Source organism: Macrobrachium nipponense, chromosome 31 (genome assembly GCF_015104395.2).
Source record: "Macrobrachium nipponense isolate FS-2020 chromosome 31, ASM1510439v2, whole genome shotgun sequence".
Classification (NCBI taxonomy): domain Eukaryota; kingdom Metazoa; phylum Arthropoda; class Malacostraca; order Decapoda; family Palaemonidae; genus Macrobrachium; species Macrobrachium nipponense.
Genome location: NC_061093.1, coordinates 54,564,327 through 54,584,791, shown reverse-complemented (window position 1 = coordinate 54,584,791; position 20,465 = coordinate 54,564,327). Strand labels below are relative to the sequence as shown.

At 39.1% G+C, this 20,465-nt stretch overlaps 1 protein-coding gene across 1 annotated transcript; it reads left to right on the top strand.

Annotated features, from left to right (window-relative positions):
• The first annotated feature begins 611 nt into the window (after positions 1-611).
• LOC135206854 (uncharacterized) lies at positions 612-4,854 on the top strand. Its single transcript, XM_064238338.1, has 3 exons — positions 612-617; positions 1,252-1,525; positions 1,634-4,854. The coding sequence occupies exons 1-3, from the start codon at positions 612-614 to the stop codon at positions 4,852-4,854; spliced, it is 3,501 nt and encodes a 1,166-aa protein (XP_064094408.1).
• Positions 4,855-20,465: the final 15,611 nt, after the last annotated feature.

Genomic DNA, 20,465 nt, shown 5'->3' with positions numbered 1-20,465 from the left:
AGGGCTGTGCCTTCTAAGAACAATTTTAAAACTTAATGATTCTACTTCTGGTCCACAGTCTATGTTTGGAATCTGGGACGAAGGACTGTCGTTTTTTTTATTAGGGTTGTCTGTATGCAGTGTCCGGCATACAGTGCATCCTTTGAAGGAAAAGAATGTGTCTTCTCTAAGGAGTGTTTTCTTGTAGAAGAATGATATCATAGTTTCCTAGGGATGCTTACGACTGGAGTCATGCAAATTTGTACCGTATGCCAAAAATGGACCGAAACTGTTCCATTGGAGTATTTTCAATAGTTCTCTATCATTGCGAAAAGGAGGATTTATGTTTGTAATATATGTTTGTATCTGCGCTGGTGGCGGGATCAAGTCACTGCCGATGCTCACAAATGCATTTACTAGCACAGCGATTCTTTGAGACAATTCTGGATTGCTAACTCAGTGAGGGTTTCGTTGTATGGAAAATCTTCCATAGCAGAGAAGGCTAGCTGTCATGGAGCTGGTCATCAATTGTATGATTTGATCGAGGTTGAGATTCCACTCTACTCTAGTTGTTGGTTGGTTGTGCCAGAGGGAAGCGCTGCTACTGCAGGAGTAAAGGGTGATGGAGAGACATGGTTGTAAGGTTGTGGGGAGGATACAGGCTAGGAGGATAAAATATGAGAAGGAGAGGATGGAATGTGTTGAATTTAGAAAGGTGGTTTTCTGCATACTTACTTGAGAGAAGTTTTCTTATAGTGTACCTGAAATAGCACTGCCATTTTCTTTCATACACTCAGGTTCCAATGTTTTTTCTATTTTTTGTTTATTAAGTGTTTCCTCCTGTTTTCTTACTTGAAGTGTATGTTGAAGTACAAGTAATTTAGTATTTGATATTTACAAGTCAACACATTTACGAGTATGAATTTAGCAACTAAATTTGCACAATGTACCTATTATTATGTTTACTTAAGAGTTAAGTTGTTCTAATAAAATTAGAGTTCACAACACAAACATGGTGTTTCCTTGAGCCGGGCACTCTTCTCAATTCCTTTACCTTCCTGCATGATGTGGGCTTAAAGAAACCCCCACATTTTGGTGCCCAGACACTGTGAACACTCCCTCTAAGAAGATAGCTAAGTAAGTTGTGCAGTGAAGATAATGGAGAAGTTAAAGAGGACAAGTATGACATGTCGAGGGTGGGTGACGAGAGCTTCCAAGGTTCTGAGTGACCTTCTGGAGTCCTCCACCACAACCATTAGTCAATTTGAGTAGGCCATCAAGGAATACGACCAAAGACTAGCTAAGTTGGATGAAGTCCAAGAAGCAATAGAAATTGATGTAGACGAAGAAGAACTAGAACAACTTTTGGATGAAGCCCATGAGTTTAGAACAAAAAGTGTGCAGCCTAGGATACAAGCTGAAGACCAGATAAGGAAGTTAGCAGCAGCAGCAGAGGGTCCTGGTTCTATAAGTGGTCAGTCTTCATCTCAAGAATCAGATGTCACCAACATCAAGTTACCCAAGCTGGAACTGCCAAAGTTTAGTGGTGAAGTGACCCAATAGCAGTCCTTCTGGGATCAATTTACTTCCCACATTGATGCAACAGACCTTCCAGTGATCAGTAAATTCACCTATTTGCTGTCTTTGCTGGAAGGAGATGCCAAGAATGTAGTGAAGGGACTAGCCCATACCAGTGCTAATTACCCGGTTGCTTGCAATTTACTGAAGGAACACTATTACAAGCCAGAAAAGATTATTTTTGCTCATGTCCAGGCATTGTTAAATGGTCAAGTCAACATTAATGTCAGCGGACCAAAGGGTGTAGCACAGCTGTGGAAATTACGAGATGACATTCTAATACACATCTGCAGTTTGGAGGCGCTAGGCGTCACTGGAAAACAGTGTGAAGTGTTTCTTACACCTATCATCCTCTCTCGTTTGCCCAGTGAACTGCGGCTAGAGTGGGCCAGGGATGGTGATGGACATGAGAGTGATTTAGATTGGTTATTGACATTCTTAGACAAGCAAATTTCAAGATTAGAAAGGTCTGAAACCTTTAAGGGAAAGAGTAGTAGTGAGGAAAAGAAAATTAAAAGTAAGAGTTCTAAAGACAAGGTGTACTCAGCCGCAGCTCTTCATGCTTCGTCCAAGCAAGAAAACACTAAGTGCAGTTTCTGTGGCAAGAAACATAAATCAGAAAACTGTTTTGGTGTTCTAGAATTGAGTGGAAAAGAGCGAGGTGAAAAAATAAGAAGTTTAGGCCTATGTTTCAAGTGTTTGAAGAGTGGACACATGTCAAGAGAGTGTAAAGCTCGTACAAGATGTACAAAGTGTAACGGTGCCCACTCTACTTTAATGTGTGGTGTTAGGCAGGAAATTAATCTAAAGAAGGAAGAAAGTGAAGCAAAGGTAGGTGCTGTTGGCAGTGACAAGCCTGGTGATGTGGCACTTCTGACAAGGCAAGGTGGTAACTGTAACATTTTACAGACAGCCAAAGTTAAAGTAAGTGGTAGTGATGGTACTGTTGTCACTGCTCAGGTAATGTTTGATAATGGTGCAGACAGATCATATGTTAGTAGCAAATTTGTGAAGAAGTGTAAACCACAGTGGATCACTAGTGCACCTATGCCATACTCTAGTTTTGGGGGTCATAGTAGTGGAAAAAATGAACACAGAAATGTTTATGAGTTAGAGTTGTGGGACTCTGACAAGAAATTGGTACCTATCATTGCTGCGGAGATTCCCAGAATATGTCGGCCCTTGGTTAGGCCTGTTGTACCATATTCAGTGCTTAACTCTTTTTCTCATGTTGCATTAGCTGATGATTACCACCATGATTCTCCCATTGAGATTGATATACTGATTGATCTAGATTTCTACTGGGCACTGATTTCTCCTGTACATGCCTTCCAAATTAACCATGTTGTAGCCATGAAGTCTGTCTTTGGTTATGTCTTGAGTGGCAGGCTGTATGAAACCACTCGCACTTGTACGTATTCTTTACCACAATTATTGTGTATCTCCTCTGTTTCAGATTCAGATTTGTGTAAGTTTTGGGATCTGGAAACTGCAGGGGTTAAGCCTAGGGAACTTGTTGAAAGTTATAGTGAGACTAAAGTTTTCAAAGAATTTGAGAGTAATGTGAAGTTTGTGAATGGTCGCTATGAGGTTGCACTGCCCTGGAAGGATGATTCTGCTAAAGAAAAACTTTTGGATAATGAAGTCATAGCCCATAAAAGGTTAAGTAAGCTAATGGTTAAGTTAGAACAAAATAAGGAGCTTAAGAAAGAGTATCAAAAAGTGTTTGATAGTTATGAGTCTGATCACATGATAGAAGAGGTACCAAGGCAGGAAATTTCAGGTGTGAATTCTGTGTACTATATGCCTCATCGTCCAGTAGTGAAGTTAAGCAGTTCAAGTACTAAGATAAGGCCTGTGTTTGATGCCTCTGCCTCTTGTTACAATGGTGTATCATTGAATGACTGTTTGTCCTCAGGCCCATCACTCAACCCTGACTTGGTTGAAATGCTCATCCGCTTTCGTCGTTGGCCCATTGCTGTTACAGCTGATATAAGAAAGGCATTTCTGCTAATTAGTGTACAAGAGAAAGACAGAGATGTTCATAGATTTTTGTGGCCAAGAGACGATGGTACAATACGGCACATGAGATTCACACATGTACCCTTTGGTAACACAGCGAGCCCATTTCTGTTAAATGCCACTATCAAACATCATTTGGATAAGTATCCCCCCACTAGTGTAGTGCAAGATTTGAAGGCTAACATGTATACAGACAATTGGTTGAGTGGTGCGGATTTTGCTGTAGAAGCAGCTGATAAATTTTGTGAAGCCCGTAGCATTTTTGCTGATGCTAGTATGGACCTTACAAAGCTTGTGTCAAATAGTTTGCTGATTACTTCTCAGTTATGTGACAAGGTACCCTTTATAAATTCTGATGAACGTAATACTGTATTAGGCCTTAAGTGGTGTAACTCACAGGACAGTTTCTCCTTTGATGGCATAACTTTAGATTCTATTGTGCAAGTAGTCTCTACTAAGCAAAGCATCCTTAGTGGGATAACTAAGATTTTTTACCCTTTAGGATTAATTAGTCCATATGTTATGTATGGCAAGATACTTTTTCAGGAACTCTGGAAACTGGGTCTGACTTGGGATCAAGAAATGCCATCAGAGTTGAAGCTTAAGTTTCAGAGATGGCTCCTTAGTAGTCAACAATTTAAGAATTTTCAGATAGATAGATGTTATTTTCCACAAAAAGCCTGGGAGAAGCTTAGACATATGGAGCTACATGGGTTTAGTGATGCTTCTGAAAAGGGCTATGGGGCTTGTGTGTACCTGCGAGTACCTGTGGAGAACAGCTCATATAAGGTGTCATTAGTATCCTCTAAGTCAAGAGTTGCTCCCATAAAGACAATTACATTGCCGAGGTTAGAACTCATGGGATCTCTTTTGTGTTCAAGATTAGTCAACTTTGTGAAGAATGCCCTTAACCTAGTTAACAGTGTTAGAGTTAGGTATTGGACAGATTCTACCATTGCTCTGTCATGGATTCAAGGAGATGCTAGTAAGAAGGACATATTTGTAGCTAATCGGGTAAAGGAAATCAGAGAGTTAACACCTCCAAGTTGCTGGCAACATTGTGGAAGTAAGGACAATCCAGCTGACCTGATAACACGGGGTCTTTTGGCGGATAATCTTGTGGATAGTACTATGTGGTACTATGGGCCTAGTATGTTAAAAGACACCCTATACCAGGAAAGGGAAGGTAACACAGTTGTTAAAGATAAAGAAGAAATAAGCACTGAAAGTACTGTTACCTGTCTCAATGTACAAGGAGTGCCAGAAACCCTTTGATAGATTTAGATAGATTCAGTAATTAAGCAAGGTGTTAAGAGTTACAGCTTATATCTTAAGATTTATCAGAAATTGTAAAATTAGTCGAAACCAAGTGGAGGGCCCTCTCATTACTGAAGAGATTGATTTTGCTAAATTGAAGTTTATTTACTGCATCCAAAGAGAAGTGTTTTCTGTAGAAATAAAGGCATTGTTTTAGGTAACAAGGCTATTCCTCAGTGGTCTAAATTAAGAAATCTTGACCCCTTTCTAGATGATAAAAGATTATTAAGAATTAAGGGTCGTCTTGAGTTTTCTAACTTAGACTAAACATCCTGTCATAATTCCCAAGGGTCAATTTGCTAAGTTGTTAATCAGATTTCAGCATGAGTTTTTGAAGCATGCAGTTGTGGATACTGTAATTTCATCCCTACGGAATAGCTTTTGGATTATAGGAATGAGGAGATTAGCTAAGACAGTAATGAAGGAATGTTTAAGTTGCCGTTGGCATGATTCAAAACCTTGTAGTCAACCTGTGGCTCCATTACCCAAAGAAAGAGTAAGGTCTTCTCCACCCTTTGATGTAACAGTCTTAGATTATGCAAGCCCTCTCTTTTGTGCCGATTGTCCTAGTAGGAAATTTTATGTATTGTTGTTCACTTGTGGTTTTGTACGAGCCTTACACCTAGAGCTTACAGAATCTTCATCCTTGTCTGACTGCTTATTGGCTATAAGAAGATTTGTTGCCAGGAGAGGTTTACCTAGTGTCATATATTCAGATAATGCAAAGACTTTTGTAGCTGCTAAGTATGAGGTACAAAGGATGTATAGCCTCTTTGCTCCCAAATGGAACTTTATAGCCCCTCGTGCTCCCTGGTGGGGCGGCTGGTGGGAGAGGCTCATTAGGTCAGTTAAGCTTGCTTTGAGAAAGACACTAAATCTGAACTATGTAAGTAAGAGTGAATTAGAAACTATACTATTAGAAATAGAATCATGTATTAATTCTAGATCATTGACTTATGTGAGTGATGAACCTGATTCCATTCACTATCTCACTCCCTCACATTTTATCCTAGGACGAGCCCCACACTGTAAATCCTTAATAAATGTAGAGCCATGTAAGGTGACTTCCAGGGACTTGAATGAAAGAGAAGTTGTAAGAAACCAGAAGCTAGAACATTTTTGGGAACTTTGGAGTAACAATTATATAACTAATTTACCTCAAGTTGTAAAAGGAATCAATAAGAAATGTGATTTGTCTAAGGGTGACCTTGTGTTGATAAAAGAGGATAACATTCCTAGATTGAAGTGGCCTCTTGGGGTTATTGTAGATGTGTTTAAAGGTAAAGATGGACTTGTAAGGAGTGTAAGGCTCAAAACTAAAAGGGGAGAGATGACTAGACCCATTCAAAGATTGTATGATCTAGAAGTTAGGTAGATCTAAAGATTTGATTACTGCTGATGCATCTTGTGATGATCTTGATAGAGAGATATGTGATAATCCTCAAATGCCCATGCATACTGTGAGTGATGATGATGTACTTCCTACTAAGTTAGATTTATAAAGTCACTGTAACTCATGCAGTTGTGAATGTCAGGTAAAACTTAATGTAATTGTTAGTTTGTACAATTACAGTACTAATTTTCATTGGGGATTTTTCTGTCAGATATAATTTAGATAAGGTCTAAGTTGTGCTCTTTAATAGGTGGCTTCGTCCCCTATTGCCGGGAGAATGTTGAATTTAGAAAGGTGGTTTTCTGCTTACTTACTTGAGAGAAGTTTTCTTATAGTGTACCTGAAATAGCACTGCCATTTTCTTTCATACACTCAGGTTCCAATGTTTTTTCTGTTTTTTGTTTATTAAGTGTTTCCTCCTGTTTTCTTACTTGAAGGGTATGTTGAAATACAAGTAATTTAGTATTTGATATTTACAAGTCAACGCATTTACGAGTATGAATTTAGCAACTAAATTTGTACAATGTACTTGTTATTATGTTTACTTAAGAGTTAAGTTGTTCTAATAAAATTAGAGTTCACAACACAAACATGGTGTATTTTTGCGTTGCCAAAATGCGGAATTCTTGAGGTTATGACGGAAAAATAAATCCACGTTGCGAGCACCATCATTTCATTTTCCGATTTCCGTCCTACTCTGTCCGGAACGGAAAAAATTTCCGCATAGCTATCAGGGCTAAACAAATATATTTTTGTTTTTATATCTTTTTACTTTTATGATATAAAATGTATGTTTCAATATCTGTTGAACTGAACTGTATTTACAACTAAAAATAAAAAAAACAAAATAAAGTATGAAAATGGTAACTAATTTAGAAGTTTTGGCTGATACTTGTGTTGGTTAGTCGGAACCAGACTCTGGTCGGAAAAACTATCCGAGTAAGACCTCTTGTTACACGTGAGTCTATACCGTATTTGCCTTGACTTATCCCACATTATGTGTGGTTGGTACCTAAAAACGTACCATTACCATTGGTTACAATTGTATTTGCTGCAGCTATTGATATTTAATATTTGAGTACTAATGAATCTTAATGTTATCCAATAACTTTGATGCTGAAAGCGCATAGCCCTTTAAAACTTGCCTTTCTGTATCAAAGAACTAAACAACTTCTCGTCTCGCACATCTGTTGCAACGAGCATAAGGTTAAACCCAATATGAATTAGCAGGGTCTTCCATAACCTGCCTCTGTTAAATATATGGATTAATTTGAATGTCATAGGGATCATGTATTTCTATAATGAATTGTCCGAAATAATTTCCTTAAAATTTTAACAATAAATATAGATATTATATGTATAGAATTAGCTAACCTTTGTTTAAGCTCTAATGTCCCATTCATACAGTCTAGCCATAAGATGAGGGATCGACAGGACGACATCTCTTTTATTTGATTATGAACTTGCTTTCAGGACATGAAATCCCAAAAGAAAATTTGATTGGATTTGCGGCACATGGCGCCAGTAACATTATGGGCCAGCATAATTCATTAATTAGTAGATTGAAGAAAGCAGCACCAGGTATCACAATTTTTAAATGCGCCTGTCAATCAATTCACATTTGTGCCTCAAACGCAGCGAAGACACTTCCAAGAAAATGTGTACTGGAGCAATGGAGACCCCTCGCCTTGTATTTCTCAAATAAGCATTTAGAAGACAGATTGACATCTTCACAATCAATATATAATGCCTTGCAAGACTCATATTTGCTTATATATTTTCATTTTTAGATTTTTTATTGCCATATTTTAACAATTTCAATAAGCTAGGATTTTGTACTCAGATATTTTAAGGTTTTTATTATATCCTAGTAAAGTTACTGATAGTCAGCTCAATGTTTTTGACCCTAGTGATGAAACAAACTTTATTTATTCCCTTGAATCAAGTATTCTTAGGTGCTAATGTTCACAAATCATTCCAAGAACCGAATATAGCTGCAAATTATACAATGATTGCTGATATTAAAAGCAGGTGTCGACAGTTCATGGAAACAGCTTGTGTTCAAATAAAGGAGAGGTTTTCTTTAAACTCGAAATTGTTGCAGTTATGCAGTACACTATCTGTCGCAAATTGTATAAGAAATTACGCCCTACTAAGTATGCTAACACTGTCCGAGTTAGTCATAGAGGTCCCACTAATATATTCAGGTGATGTTCAGAAATTGGATTATGAATGGAGACATACCTAATGTAGACATCCCAGGAGATACAAAAGCATCAAATAATGCGGAGGCATTTTTCCTTATCTTGCAAATGTAAAGAATATTGTTTCCCTACCCACGTCAAATGCAGATGCCGAAAGAATATCTTCGAAGATGAATTTGATAAAAACCAAAACTAGGAACAGGCTTTCCACCTCAACCCAAGCAGCTTTAGCAATTGTGTCGGAAACCGTAAGAGAGAGGGTGGCTGTGTGCAATTCGAACCTACTGCAAAGATGATTAAGGTAGTACAAATGAAGCCAGAAAACAACATGAGAATGTTGAGGAAGAACAGGAAGACATACTTTAGGATCAGTAATCAGTATTTGAAAAGTTTTTGCCGTTAATATTAGCATTTTATAGTAAGTAATAATTGGGAGACATTTGAAATATCTTTTGCCAAAGAAAATTTTATTTTTGTTACAGTATATCTCTTCTGTTATATCAATCACTAATTTATTGTTATATGATGACCTTACATTATAATGCTCCAAATATTTATTATTGTTTAGAATCTGGTAGCCTGATAGGCTATACTTAAGATTTGTTTGAAATATTTCATGCTAAAGATGTATTATGTGCTGTATCTATTTTGTTATGTCAAAATTTTTTATCTCGTTCATATACTGTTGTATATATATATTATATATATATATATATATATATATATAATATATATATAGATCTATCTATCTATATATATATATATAGATATAGATATAGTAGATATATCTATATATATATAATCTATAATATCTATATCTATAATCTATATCATATATTCTATATAGTAGATATAGATATATCTATATATATAATGTATCTACCTAGATCTATATATTGATATATCTTATAAATCTATATACGATATATCTATATATGATACTCGATATATATATCTATATATATATAATCGATCTCATATCGATCTATATATATACTCGATATATAGATATATAGATATATCTATATATATAGATATTCTATATATATATATCTATAATAGTATATATATAGTATATATCTATATCATATATAGATAGTATATATATATAGATATAGATATATATATAATATATATATATATATCTATATCTATATATATATATCTATATATATACTATATATATATATATATATATCTATATATATATATATATATTCTAATGCATTTTGTTAAAAAATATATAAAAAAATATAAAATCATCTTCGTTAGAGTAATGAATGTTAATGATGAAAATTACATTTATTTTCATCATGACATTTGTCAGCTCCATTTAATATGAATGGGATGCAATTTATAGCTGCTCTAATTTTCTTTAGTTATCCATGAAATGAAAGTCAAGTTTACACAAATACCCGTTTAAAGGCTGTTTTCGTTACCACCAGCAGGAACCAGACGGAATTCATATGCGGATCCAGTGGCAATTGGTGTTTCCTTGAGCCTGGCGCTCTCCTCAATTCCTTTACCTTCCTGCACGATGTGGGCTTAAAGAAACCCCCACAGAATGTATGGAGAGGATGGAGAAATGACTGGAATGTGAGAGGGAGTTGGTTGCAAGGTTGGGGGGAGTAGGCTTGAGGGGGTAGGGAGAGGACGTCTTTGCATGGGAGGGGGTTCTCTAGTTTTGGGGGAAGAGTGTGATTCTGAGTGTGAGTGAGGTTTGGAAGGGGAGGGTGCATAGTCTTTACCTTTCATGCATGAAATGCACTGGACCAGGGAAGGCCATTTCTTTTGCCAGGAATGTTGATTATCCCTGCAGTTAGGGCAGCATGCAACAGTTTCTTGAGTTTTAGGGGTGATTGTAAAATCACCCTTGAGGTTAGGCCTGGCACGTTGTGCAAAGCACGAAAGTAGACGTAACCGAACTAGTATTGCTAATAACAATCCAGAACATAACTGGCATTAGCCAACTGCATAGCAATTTCTCACAATCCTTTTCGCACCTACGTAGGTCTCCGGATTTACGAAGAATTATTGCATTGTATTTAGTATAGAAAACAAATTCTAATAAGCTCTTTACATACTTATTGACAATTTTTAAAGTTGCTTCAGGGACTATCTTCAGCAAGTGTTTCTTCAAAGGTTTCAGAGCAAGTTTTTTTGATAGAAAATACATTACATTGAAGGGTGACATATTTAATTCTAAAAAATTTTAGTGCACTGTAGATTGCAATAGAAATTCAGTCTGAAATGAAAAGAAAAAATGACAAGCTCAGCTACATACCGCTTCGAAATGTTCAGAGGAAAACTTTTAAAATCAAACAACGTTTTGAGAAAAATGCAAAAGTTTATTTGTTGAAAAGTTTAGTATAAAAAATAATAATGTCTTTTACAAAGTTATGGCACACAACGTTAAATAAGTTAGTGTTTCCCTATCCGCAACCACACGTTATTGGTACAGTACTCTAAGGCCACAGTTAATTAAACATCGAAGTACAAACACCCCTCATTTGACAGAACTGATTTATAACGTCAGCAACGTAAAATCTTCAAATTTCTATGTCAAGTCATTACCAAAATACCATTACAATGAAAACCAAGTATTAGTGTGCTCTATAAATGCCAAGATAAATATTACATGCTGTATTCATATGCGTAACTAACGTCATCTCAATTTGTGTAGGCATGAAAATACACTGTCAGTCTTAATTTGCTGAAAAGAATCACATGGAACCAGGTGTGGAACCTTCAGACTGATTTTGTATATAAACAAATTACATTTTACTCGGGGGCATTCTGCCAAACAAGGGATGAGTCAGTGATGTCAGCTGATTTGGTAGGAAACCTCAGGACTCCTTCAATCCTCCTCTGAATACCCCAAACCAAACCAGTGATTCCGACCACACCACTCAAAAATGTTCTCTGAACTGTGACCGCCAAGATACCGCTCCTTACACAGAGAATGGTTGGTGATGTGTCTAATTATCTTTCCATATGCAATCTTAAGCTATAAGAGATACAGTGGATCCCCCGTATTCGCGCTCACGCAGTCGCGGATTTCTCTATGGACCATATCTACCCATTATTCGCGGGAAAATAGCACGTTCTCGGTATTTTTCTTTAAGAAATATCCACAAATTCCGGTTTTGTTTATCAATGTCAGTAGAGGAAAAGACCCCATATAGACTCCACTTTTCTAGCCCGCCCCCCGCCCCCCCACAACCCCAAGGGGCGTGGCTACCCCCCTCCCCCCTCCATGATTGGCTCATGTACGTACGTGAGGCCTAAAAAGGGGCGGGGCGGGGGCAACCCCGAAAACCCCCAAAAGGGGCGTGGCCACCCAGACCCCATATAGACTCCACTTGTCTGGGGGTGTGGGCCAACCCTGACCCCATATAGACTCCACTATTCTGGGGGGGCGTGGCCACCCCTGACCCCAAATTGACTCCATTTGTATTATAAGCTCATGTACGTACATGAGCTCATAATTGACTCCATATGTATGATAAGTTCATGTACGTACATGAGCTCATAATTGACTCCATTTGTCTTACAAGCTCATGTACGTCACATAACTATAAGGGAATAAAACCATCCTTTCAACCCTCCACTATTCTGGGGGGGCGTGGCCACCCCTGACCCCAAATTGACTCCATTTGTCTTACAAGCTCATGTACGTTACATGGGCTCATATTTAGGGGGGCGGGGTTAGGGGGTAGCTGGCCCCTCCCCTAACCCCAAATCGACTCCACTTTTCTACCCCTTGCCCTGTGACGTCACATAACTATAAGGGAATAAAACCATCCTTTCAACCCTCCATTATTGGGGGGCGGGGGGGCGTGGACACCCCATGACCCCAACATAATTGACTCCATTTGTCTAACAAGCTCATGTACGTACATGAGCTCATATTAGGGGGGCGTGGCCTCCCCTAACCCCAAATCGACTCCACCTTTCCTACCCCCTGTGACGTCACGTAACTCTCCGGGAATAAAAACCGACATTTCAAGCCCTCACCCCAAATTGACTCCACCTTTCCTACCCCCTGTGACGTCACGTTAACTCCTCGGGAATAAAAACCAACCAATTTCAACCCCTCACCCCAAATTGACTCCACTATTCTAACCCTGTGACGTCACGTAACTCTCTGGGAAAATAAAACCATTCTTTCAACCCCTGACCCCAAATTGACTCCACCTTTCTACCCCCTGTGACGTCACGTAACTCTACGGAATAAAAAACCAACATTTCAACCCCTCACCCCAAATTGACTCCACTATTCTACCACTGTGACGTCACGTAACTCTCTGGGAATAAAACCATTCTTTCAACCCCCGACCCCAAATTGACTCCACCTTTCCTACCCCCTGTGACGTCACGTAACTCTCCGGGAATAAAAACCAACATTTCAACCCCTCACCCCAATTGACTCCACTATTCTACCCCTGTGACGTCACATAACTCTCTGGGCAATAAAACCATTCTTTCAACCCCTGACCCCAAATTGACTCCACCTTTCCTACCCCCTGTGACGTCACATAACTCTCAGGGAATAAAAAACCAACATTTCAACCCCCACCCCAAATTGACTCCACTTTTCTACCCCTGTGATGTCACGTAACTCTACGGAATAAAACTTGACCCCACCCTGACCCCCAATAGACTCGGTTTCACTGTTTTTTTGCGACTCATGTCCCCTTTAATTGTTTTCAAAGTAACCGGGACGTTTACCTCATCCTCCTCCTATAAAATCTCTAAATTTATATATGCACATTGCGAATATACTCTCTCTCCCTCCCTCCCCCCCCCCCCCCCTCCCTCCCCTCCCATCCCTCCCTCTCCCTCTCTCTCTCAGCCGTTTACATTTTGTTTTATAATATATACACAGCTGCTTAGATATTCAGAGTATCATGATAAAAGGATATTTGGCGACTGACTTCATCCACATGTGATATCTCCCCAATAACCATATCAGAGTCAATGTTATCTGATGATGAACCACGCACACACACACATATGAAGAAACGAGACCTTATCGCCATATTTGCCCAGCTGACTTCACGCCAACGTGAAATTTTATTTTTCATAGAATTTGAGTCATAATCTAGGTGGCGAACACAAGGACAAAGGTACACATTTCAATTTTGTTTATTTATTATACAGAGTTTGAAAGAGGTTGAAAAATCAAATTACAGACGGAATTGTTATTTTATTTTATTTATAACCAATCCCTAAATACAGGGGAATGAATTAATATTCCATACAAATACATACATTAGAAAAAAACTGTACAAACACGAACGCGATAATATGCGCATTCGCTTTTTCAAAAACAATACTTCAACGAAACATACTACGGCTACTATATATTTTCTAACCTGTTCCTTCACATCACAGCCCTTAGTATATACCACAAACATCTTCTCCAGCATTTCTTTCCCGACCGTGTATCGAAGACGACGACGTTTCATCTAACACCTCAAAGCTTTTAAATTTAGCTAACAAGTTTTTCACTAACTTGTACGAAGAGGTTGATGAAGCCATGGCGAGAGTTCACGTCTTGATGTGACAATCCTTCAAGTCATCCACACATGACTCATTTTATCAAAATCAGTATCACGTGACTAAACAGCTCCGATATCATTGTTCCTAAAATGTTGTTAATAAGCCCACCCACACACTCGCCATCTTGTTTTTCGCATGTCCCGCCCTCACCTTCCCACCCCCTCCTCCTCCTCCCTCCTTTCCCCCTCCAACTCCCCATCCTCCCTCCCTTTTTCCCCATATTTCGCCACGTTTCGATTTGCTTTTAATGGCTATATTCCTTAACATCCAATCTTTAACCCCCGCCATTTCAATGAAAGTAGCGATAATTCGAAATATTATCAACGTGGGTTTTTTTATTCCCTTGAAATTCTCGAGCTATATCTAAATATTATAACCTGCGAGCGGATGAGTTAAATCTCCTTCTTCATTCCATTCAACCGTGTTAGAATCTTGTAAGTGCTTAACAAAAAGCCGTAACGTATGACTTTTGGGGTTCTTTAAAAAATATTGGAATAATACTGGTTAAAATCGGGATTGCTCTTTTTGCGAGTCATGTCCCCTTTAATTGTTTTCAATGTAATGGGGGCGTTTACCACCTCCTCCCCTCCAGTCACTGCACCTACATTTTCTATAGGAGGGGGAGGAGGAGGAGGAGGAGGTCCCGTGAGCGATATAGCCGGCATAGGTGGTTTTTGGATATTAAGGGAGACGTGTCCGCTACTACTAACAGCTGCCGTATCCAACTTGCCAGTACCCTCTAGGTTTATTTAATATTCACCATCACAAACCCCTCTTTTCTATTCATTAACCTCTCATAGGTAATGGCAGGGATAACGTAAAACTCCTTCATTTTCAATTAAAAAAGACTCCCTACCAAACTCGCAGCAATAGGCAATAAAACCGATAGAATAGTCCCCCCTTACGACTTTTCAGTATATTTTTCTTCTTAGATATGGACGTTGTTTTCAAGGACACAAGATGAATTTCTCGTCTACAATTTCTTAAGTGTTTAATAAACTTCTTATCTTGAGTTAGATTACCACAAAGAAAATTTCTAAAAATTTCCGAGAGAGTAGACACCAAACCACCGTTTAAGATGGGAATAACTTTACTTCTTTCACGGGTGATAAACCAGAGATTGTAAAATAAACGTTTTTATTTTTACGTATTAAAGGTTGCTTACGGATCATATCCGTACAATTTGAGACTCATCAACCCAGGAATTGAATTGACTCGGATAACCTTTCCAATGAACGTAATATTGAGTTTTATTATCTTTCCTCCTCCTTCCCAGAATAGTGATATCATACGTTTCTGGTAGATTTGTGCGAATTAATTCTTCACGATAAAATACGCCCTTTATTTCTTCACCCGCTAAATCTTCCAAGAAGTATACGACCGGATTTTGCCTTGTATCCACTTTTCGGATTTTAAAAATTTCCAGAGTATTTTGAATTGTATATCCCCTCCTAAAAATTGCGTTGCGACGCCTCATCGGCACTACGTACAACGTCTCCAACATTCAAGAGCGAAATGGCGGGAGGATTAACGAGAACAGCCTTTTTATACATGCTCGAGAATTGACGTTCAATGTCAATCTCCTATCCGTTAATGCGTGAACCTCTTGCGGGGTGCGACCCCAAACTTCTATGGGGGTATGATTATAACTCTGAACAATGTCGCGCAAAGACGTTAATGTATTTTAAGGTATTCTTATGTGTGAGATATCTATATATACGACCCTTAATAGTCCTTATGACTCTTTCAGCTATAGAGGATTTTATTTCTCTCGAATAACGCTATATAATTTTATATTTTTACTATCTAGATATTCCCTGACGTGTTTGTTTATAATATTCCCTACCCTCATCGCTATTCAAACGTGAAATTCCCAAAAATTCGGTAGATTCGATAACCTTCTTCAAAGCGCGACGCATAGTAACACCATCCTTCTTTTTCAAGGGAACAACTTTGTAGATATCTGGAAAACACGTCAATAAAGACTAGCAAATTATTTAAACCCATTATTATACCGAGCTAATTTGGAGACATATCAGCTAATCGGTGCTCGCTATTACTCTCGGTTTGGGTGAATATGATTTTTCTTCTGGGACTTTTTTTTCGAGTGACTTTATGCAGTGTGTAAGACTTTTGCCCACGTAAGAATTCTTTAACATTTTCACGAGTAATTTGGCTATTCAGATTTTTCGCTACTCTGAATAAAGAGTCCACCCCGCTGAAACTACCCACACCCCGTGCATCTCCGTAAAAACAAAGTTTTTTAGCAGTGTTTTATCCGTTTTCTTTATCCATATTGGTAAGCTATTTGATATTCCGTTTCACCCAGAATATTAGTTCGGAGCTGTAACAGTTCAGGTGTTGACGGAGCGAAGTCTACTAACAAATAACCGTAGCGGTTACGTGATAGGGGCCTTTTTATATGTCTGAAAAGGCTGAAGCTTTTTGACGGCTGAATAACTGCCGACCTAAAGTTTCAATTTGACTAAAATCACGATTTTTCATTAGAATATAATGTGAGCAATTCAAGCTTATACTTCTACTAAACTTGCCCGAATGAAACATATTCTGCGTTATGAATATAACTGAAATAGATGAATGACGTCCCGCTGTGAAGGCGTTGGTGACAAATTTATTATCACTGGCCTCAAGGAAGCAATCATCGAGTATGAATAATAGACCTTTATTAACCCCCGTCTGCCCCTTTTCAGTGTAATCAAAGGATTTAAAATTTCTTTGGATACTTTTAAATTTGGGACCTATTGAGGGATGCGTTTCGAGGGGGTGTTCAGATACCCCGCAATATAAAATGTATTGGAAATGCGTTTCATAGAGTTCAATGATTTTTTGACATAGGACTGACTTGCCACTGTACTAAACCCCGCGATTATAATACGGGGGGCGGGATTAGCGAACGGGTCTAACAACTGCCCAGGGAAGGGACCTGTCGCGGCCATGATGTTAGCGCGTTTTAAGACTATAGTTGTGTACTTTACGCGCTCCTTTTTATATACAAGCCTTAATAATAATTTACGGGTGAATGGAAGTTTGACGGCAATAATATTTTGTTTTAATTTCCATAAATGAAAGTACCATACAGGTTTTTTCCTAAAACAATATAAAAAATAGAACGTAAAGTAAAAATGCAAACTATAATAAAAATTAAATATAATAATTCAAAATATAAAAAAACTAACTGTGTATATGATTATATAATAAAAATACATTATATACAAATATATAAAATATATGAATATATGATAAAATAATATAGTAAAATATACAAACTATGACACCCGGTCAAGGTGTGATACGCCCCCGTTTAACTGGAGGAGAGGGTGAAACCACCCATTTTTTCCCGTCGAGGAGAAGTTCAAAGACGCGATAGAAAGAGAGGAACTTAACATTGTATATTTTTACTATTCTCTCTTCGACGTTTTGAACATCCTTTCACCCGTGGGAAATGACGTGATGGATGTAGGGTCGGAGGAATAGGAGGAGTAGAATTCCTCGAGGTGCTAGGAGCGGGAATATTTAAAATTTAAAATTAGAGAGATTGCCGCAACTACCGGCGCCACCACTACCCTCTCTAGATCCTCCTCCTCCTCCCCTCACCCCCTCCCCCTCGACCCTCCTCCTCCGCTATACCCTCTTCCACCCCAATGTCTGGATGTCCATACGCCAACGATTTATAAGGTGTCACATAATATCTCTTGTCCTCTAAAGGACAGAGAGATACCTTTCGCTGTTCGTATGACACATCGTGCCTCCTACTCTTTGCAAATTGTGCACACGAGTATAAGTAATCTCATTCTTTTCGATTACAGCTCGATAACTGGAGTCATGTGGAATGGTCTTTTGCCGGCATCTTTGTACACCTTTCAAGGTGTTACTACGACTAGTTTCCGTCAGATACGAATAAACTTTAGGTTTAACGCCGATAAATTCCTCATGAGTTCAGCCCCCGTTTCAACCTTCACTAACCCGAGTTCCCCCTTACGTGACTCATCATACAATTCGTGAGTTTTGGGGAAATTACTCAAATCCATGTAGTTTGAGCACACCCTTCAGTTCCCGATTGAGGTTATCAGTCACCAGGGAAAAGATCAAGCTGTCAGTGTCGGTATAAAGGAGCTGAACTCGGTGTCCATACTGCTTCGAAGAACGTCGTAATAGAACCGATACATCATATCCTTCGCCATGTCTAGTATACTGAAACCGATATAAATCGGGGGATTCAGCCATAACAGACTCTTTGCAATGGTTTACAATGTACCTGTCGTTACCCAGTTTTCCAAAGACTTGTACGTGTGTTTGGACACAATTCCTGAGAAATTAGAGGCTTTCACCGCGGTGGTGACGACAGTTCGGGTAGAATAATTCAATGAATTTTTAATAGTGACACCGAAAAGACCATTCATTATGATTTTGATGGTGTTCCTCTTGTCCGGATCGGTCTCTTTAGCACGCCTTTCGGCATTCTCCAGAATATACCCTCCCTCAAATAAAAATCCTGTTTGAATTTGTACACTTTCCTTATTACATCAACTTCGAGACCGAGCCTTATCAACGTTTGTAATAACGGAAGACAGATCAAGTGATTACGCATGGGTAAATGCGTACCCGTCAACTTAACATTTTTCTGGGTTAGCTTCACCTTGAACTTATTCATTAGGTTTTACTATAGGGCGATAGATCTGGTGAAGTCAACGTATAATATGTACGATTGAGGATCACCCACCCTAAAACTGGGATTTAACTCTGGATTATTAGCTACGCATTGCCTTCGAACTAGACTACAAAAACCGCCGCGGATGTTTTTACAAATTAATTGATAGAGTTCACCATTCGAAATGAGGGGGAGACGAATTTTAGAGGAATATAGGAAAGCCATCGAGTGAGAGAGAGGTAGAAGTCAGGTAACGGGCAGGGTCTAGTCCGAAATTGCACCTTGGCAGCCTTCCTCCAAGCTAAATAAAACGTCCGCTAATAATCCCACATCCATTAACAAATACAAAACGGTATAATCTAGAAGATTGGTGCATTAGCGGCGTTCCAAAACCTTACCACGTGTGCATAGCCCCGCTGGAAAGGGTTTCTCCGTAAGTTCCGAATCGAAACACTCTCGAGAAGGGATGCCGGGCTTTCGCAGGATATTGAAGCCCGTCACATAATCATAAGGGTAGTACTGTTTACCCGTACCCAAAACTAAATCGAGACAATCCCGAGATACTGGGTTAACAAACTGACGTGCGATTTCGAGGGAACCTTTCTGTTTTGATATGACTCGAGGCGAGACTAGAAAGGGTCCCCTAATCACGTTGTTGCTATCCACGAATCTCAGATTGCCCGATCTGGCCGAGTAAAATTTACTACCCTCGCGTTTCAGAATTCAAAATCATGCTGAAACCCCGCCTCTTTCAAGACCAGGGCGATGTCATATGACAAATTGTGTACGAACACTGTTAAAGTTGGCTCCTTAAATTGCATATTCAAATTACACTGTTGACACATTGCACACACAAAGTTGTCCCGTGCCACAAAATGAGCGTGATGTCGCATTTTCGTGACTCCAGCCTTGAATTCGACGTTACATCCTCTGCAATGAGTGCTCGCTTCAAACTTACGGGCGGATTCAGGCACATATGTAAAGTATACGCACGCATTGTTCACGCAATAACGCCCAGTCCGGTTCATGTTCTGCAAACAATCATCAACGCATTTCTCTCCGTGACTTAGTCTATGGGTACAATATTCCCCCGTTCTACCGTCAACGATCACGTAGCAGTAAGCGAAAGCTTTCTGTCGAGATACTATTCTCGGATCGTCTTCTCCGGTCTTCGGTTGAATATTATACGCCTCAAAATCCAGGAAAGCCATGTGCGAGATTGGCAGCAGAGCTTTAACTTTAGTAAACTGTTTTAAATTGGCCGGGTTCTGGGTATTCGACAGTGGTTCCGAGGCAGTACAGGCCATGTGTGTGCGCCCTCACGGATGGTGGAACTATTAAACAAAGTCAAACAATTGTAACACATACCACCCGCGTGCTCAATCCCCCGCCCCTGCTTTTGAATCCGTGTCGGGAACTTCTTCACGATGCAAAAACCGTATCCTTAATCAACGCGACGTGGTCGTCAGTGATTAATAACAACGTGACCAAATGAGGGCTTTGGGGGTTACCACCTTTCCTCGCTAGATGTACCGTCCAATGTTTTTCCGCTGTTTCCCCATGAATAATTCACATAATTTATACAGATATATGTTGAGGTTATTCCCCTTTTCTAATGTTTTGAAAGAGTCATGGGTCAACGGCATATCTGGCGAGTGTTTGATATTAAATTGTCCCCTCCCCATCCTCCTCATTAAGACACGAGGGAGGTTGTTAATACGTGTGGGAGGGTTATCTC

Excerpts from the sequence above, each read along its gene's own strand:
- LOC135206854 (XM_064238338.1), top strand. Across the intron at positions 1,526-1,633 it reads GGAACTGCCAAAGTTTAGTG|GAGATGCCAAGAATGTAGTG; the intron begins GTGAAGTGACCC and ends CTTTGCTGGAAG.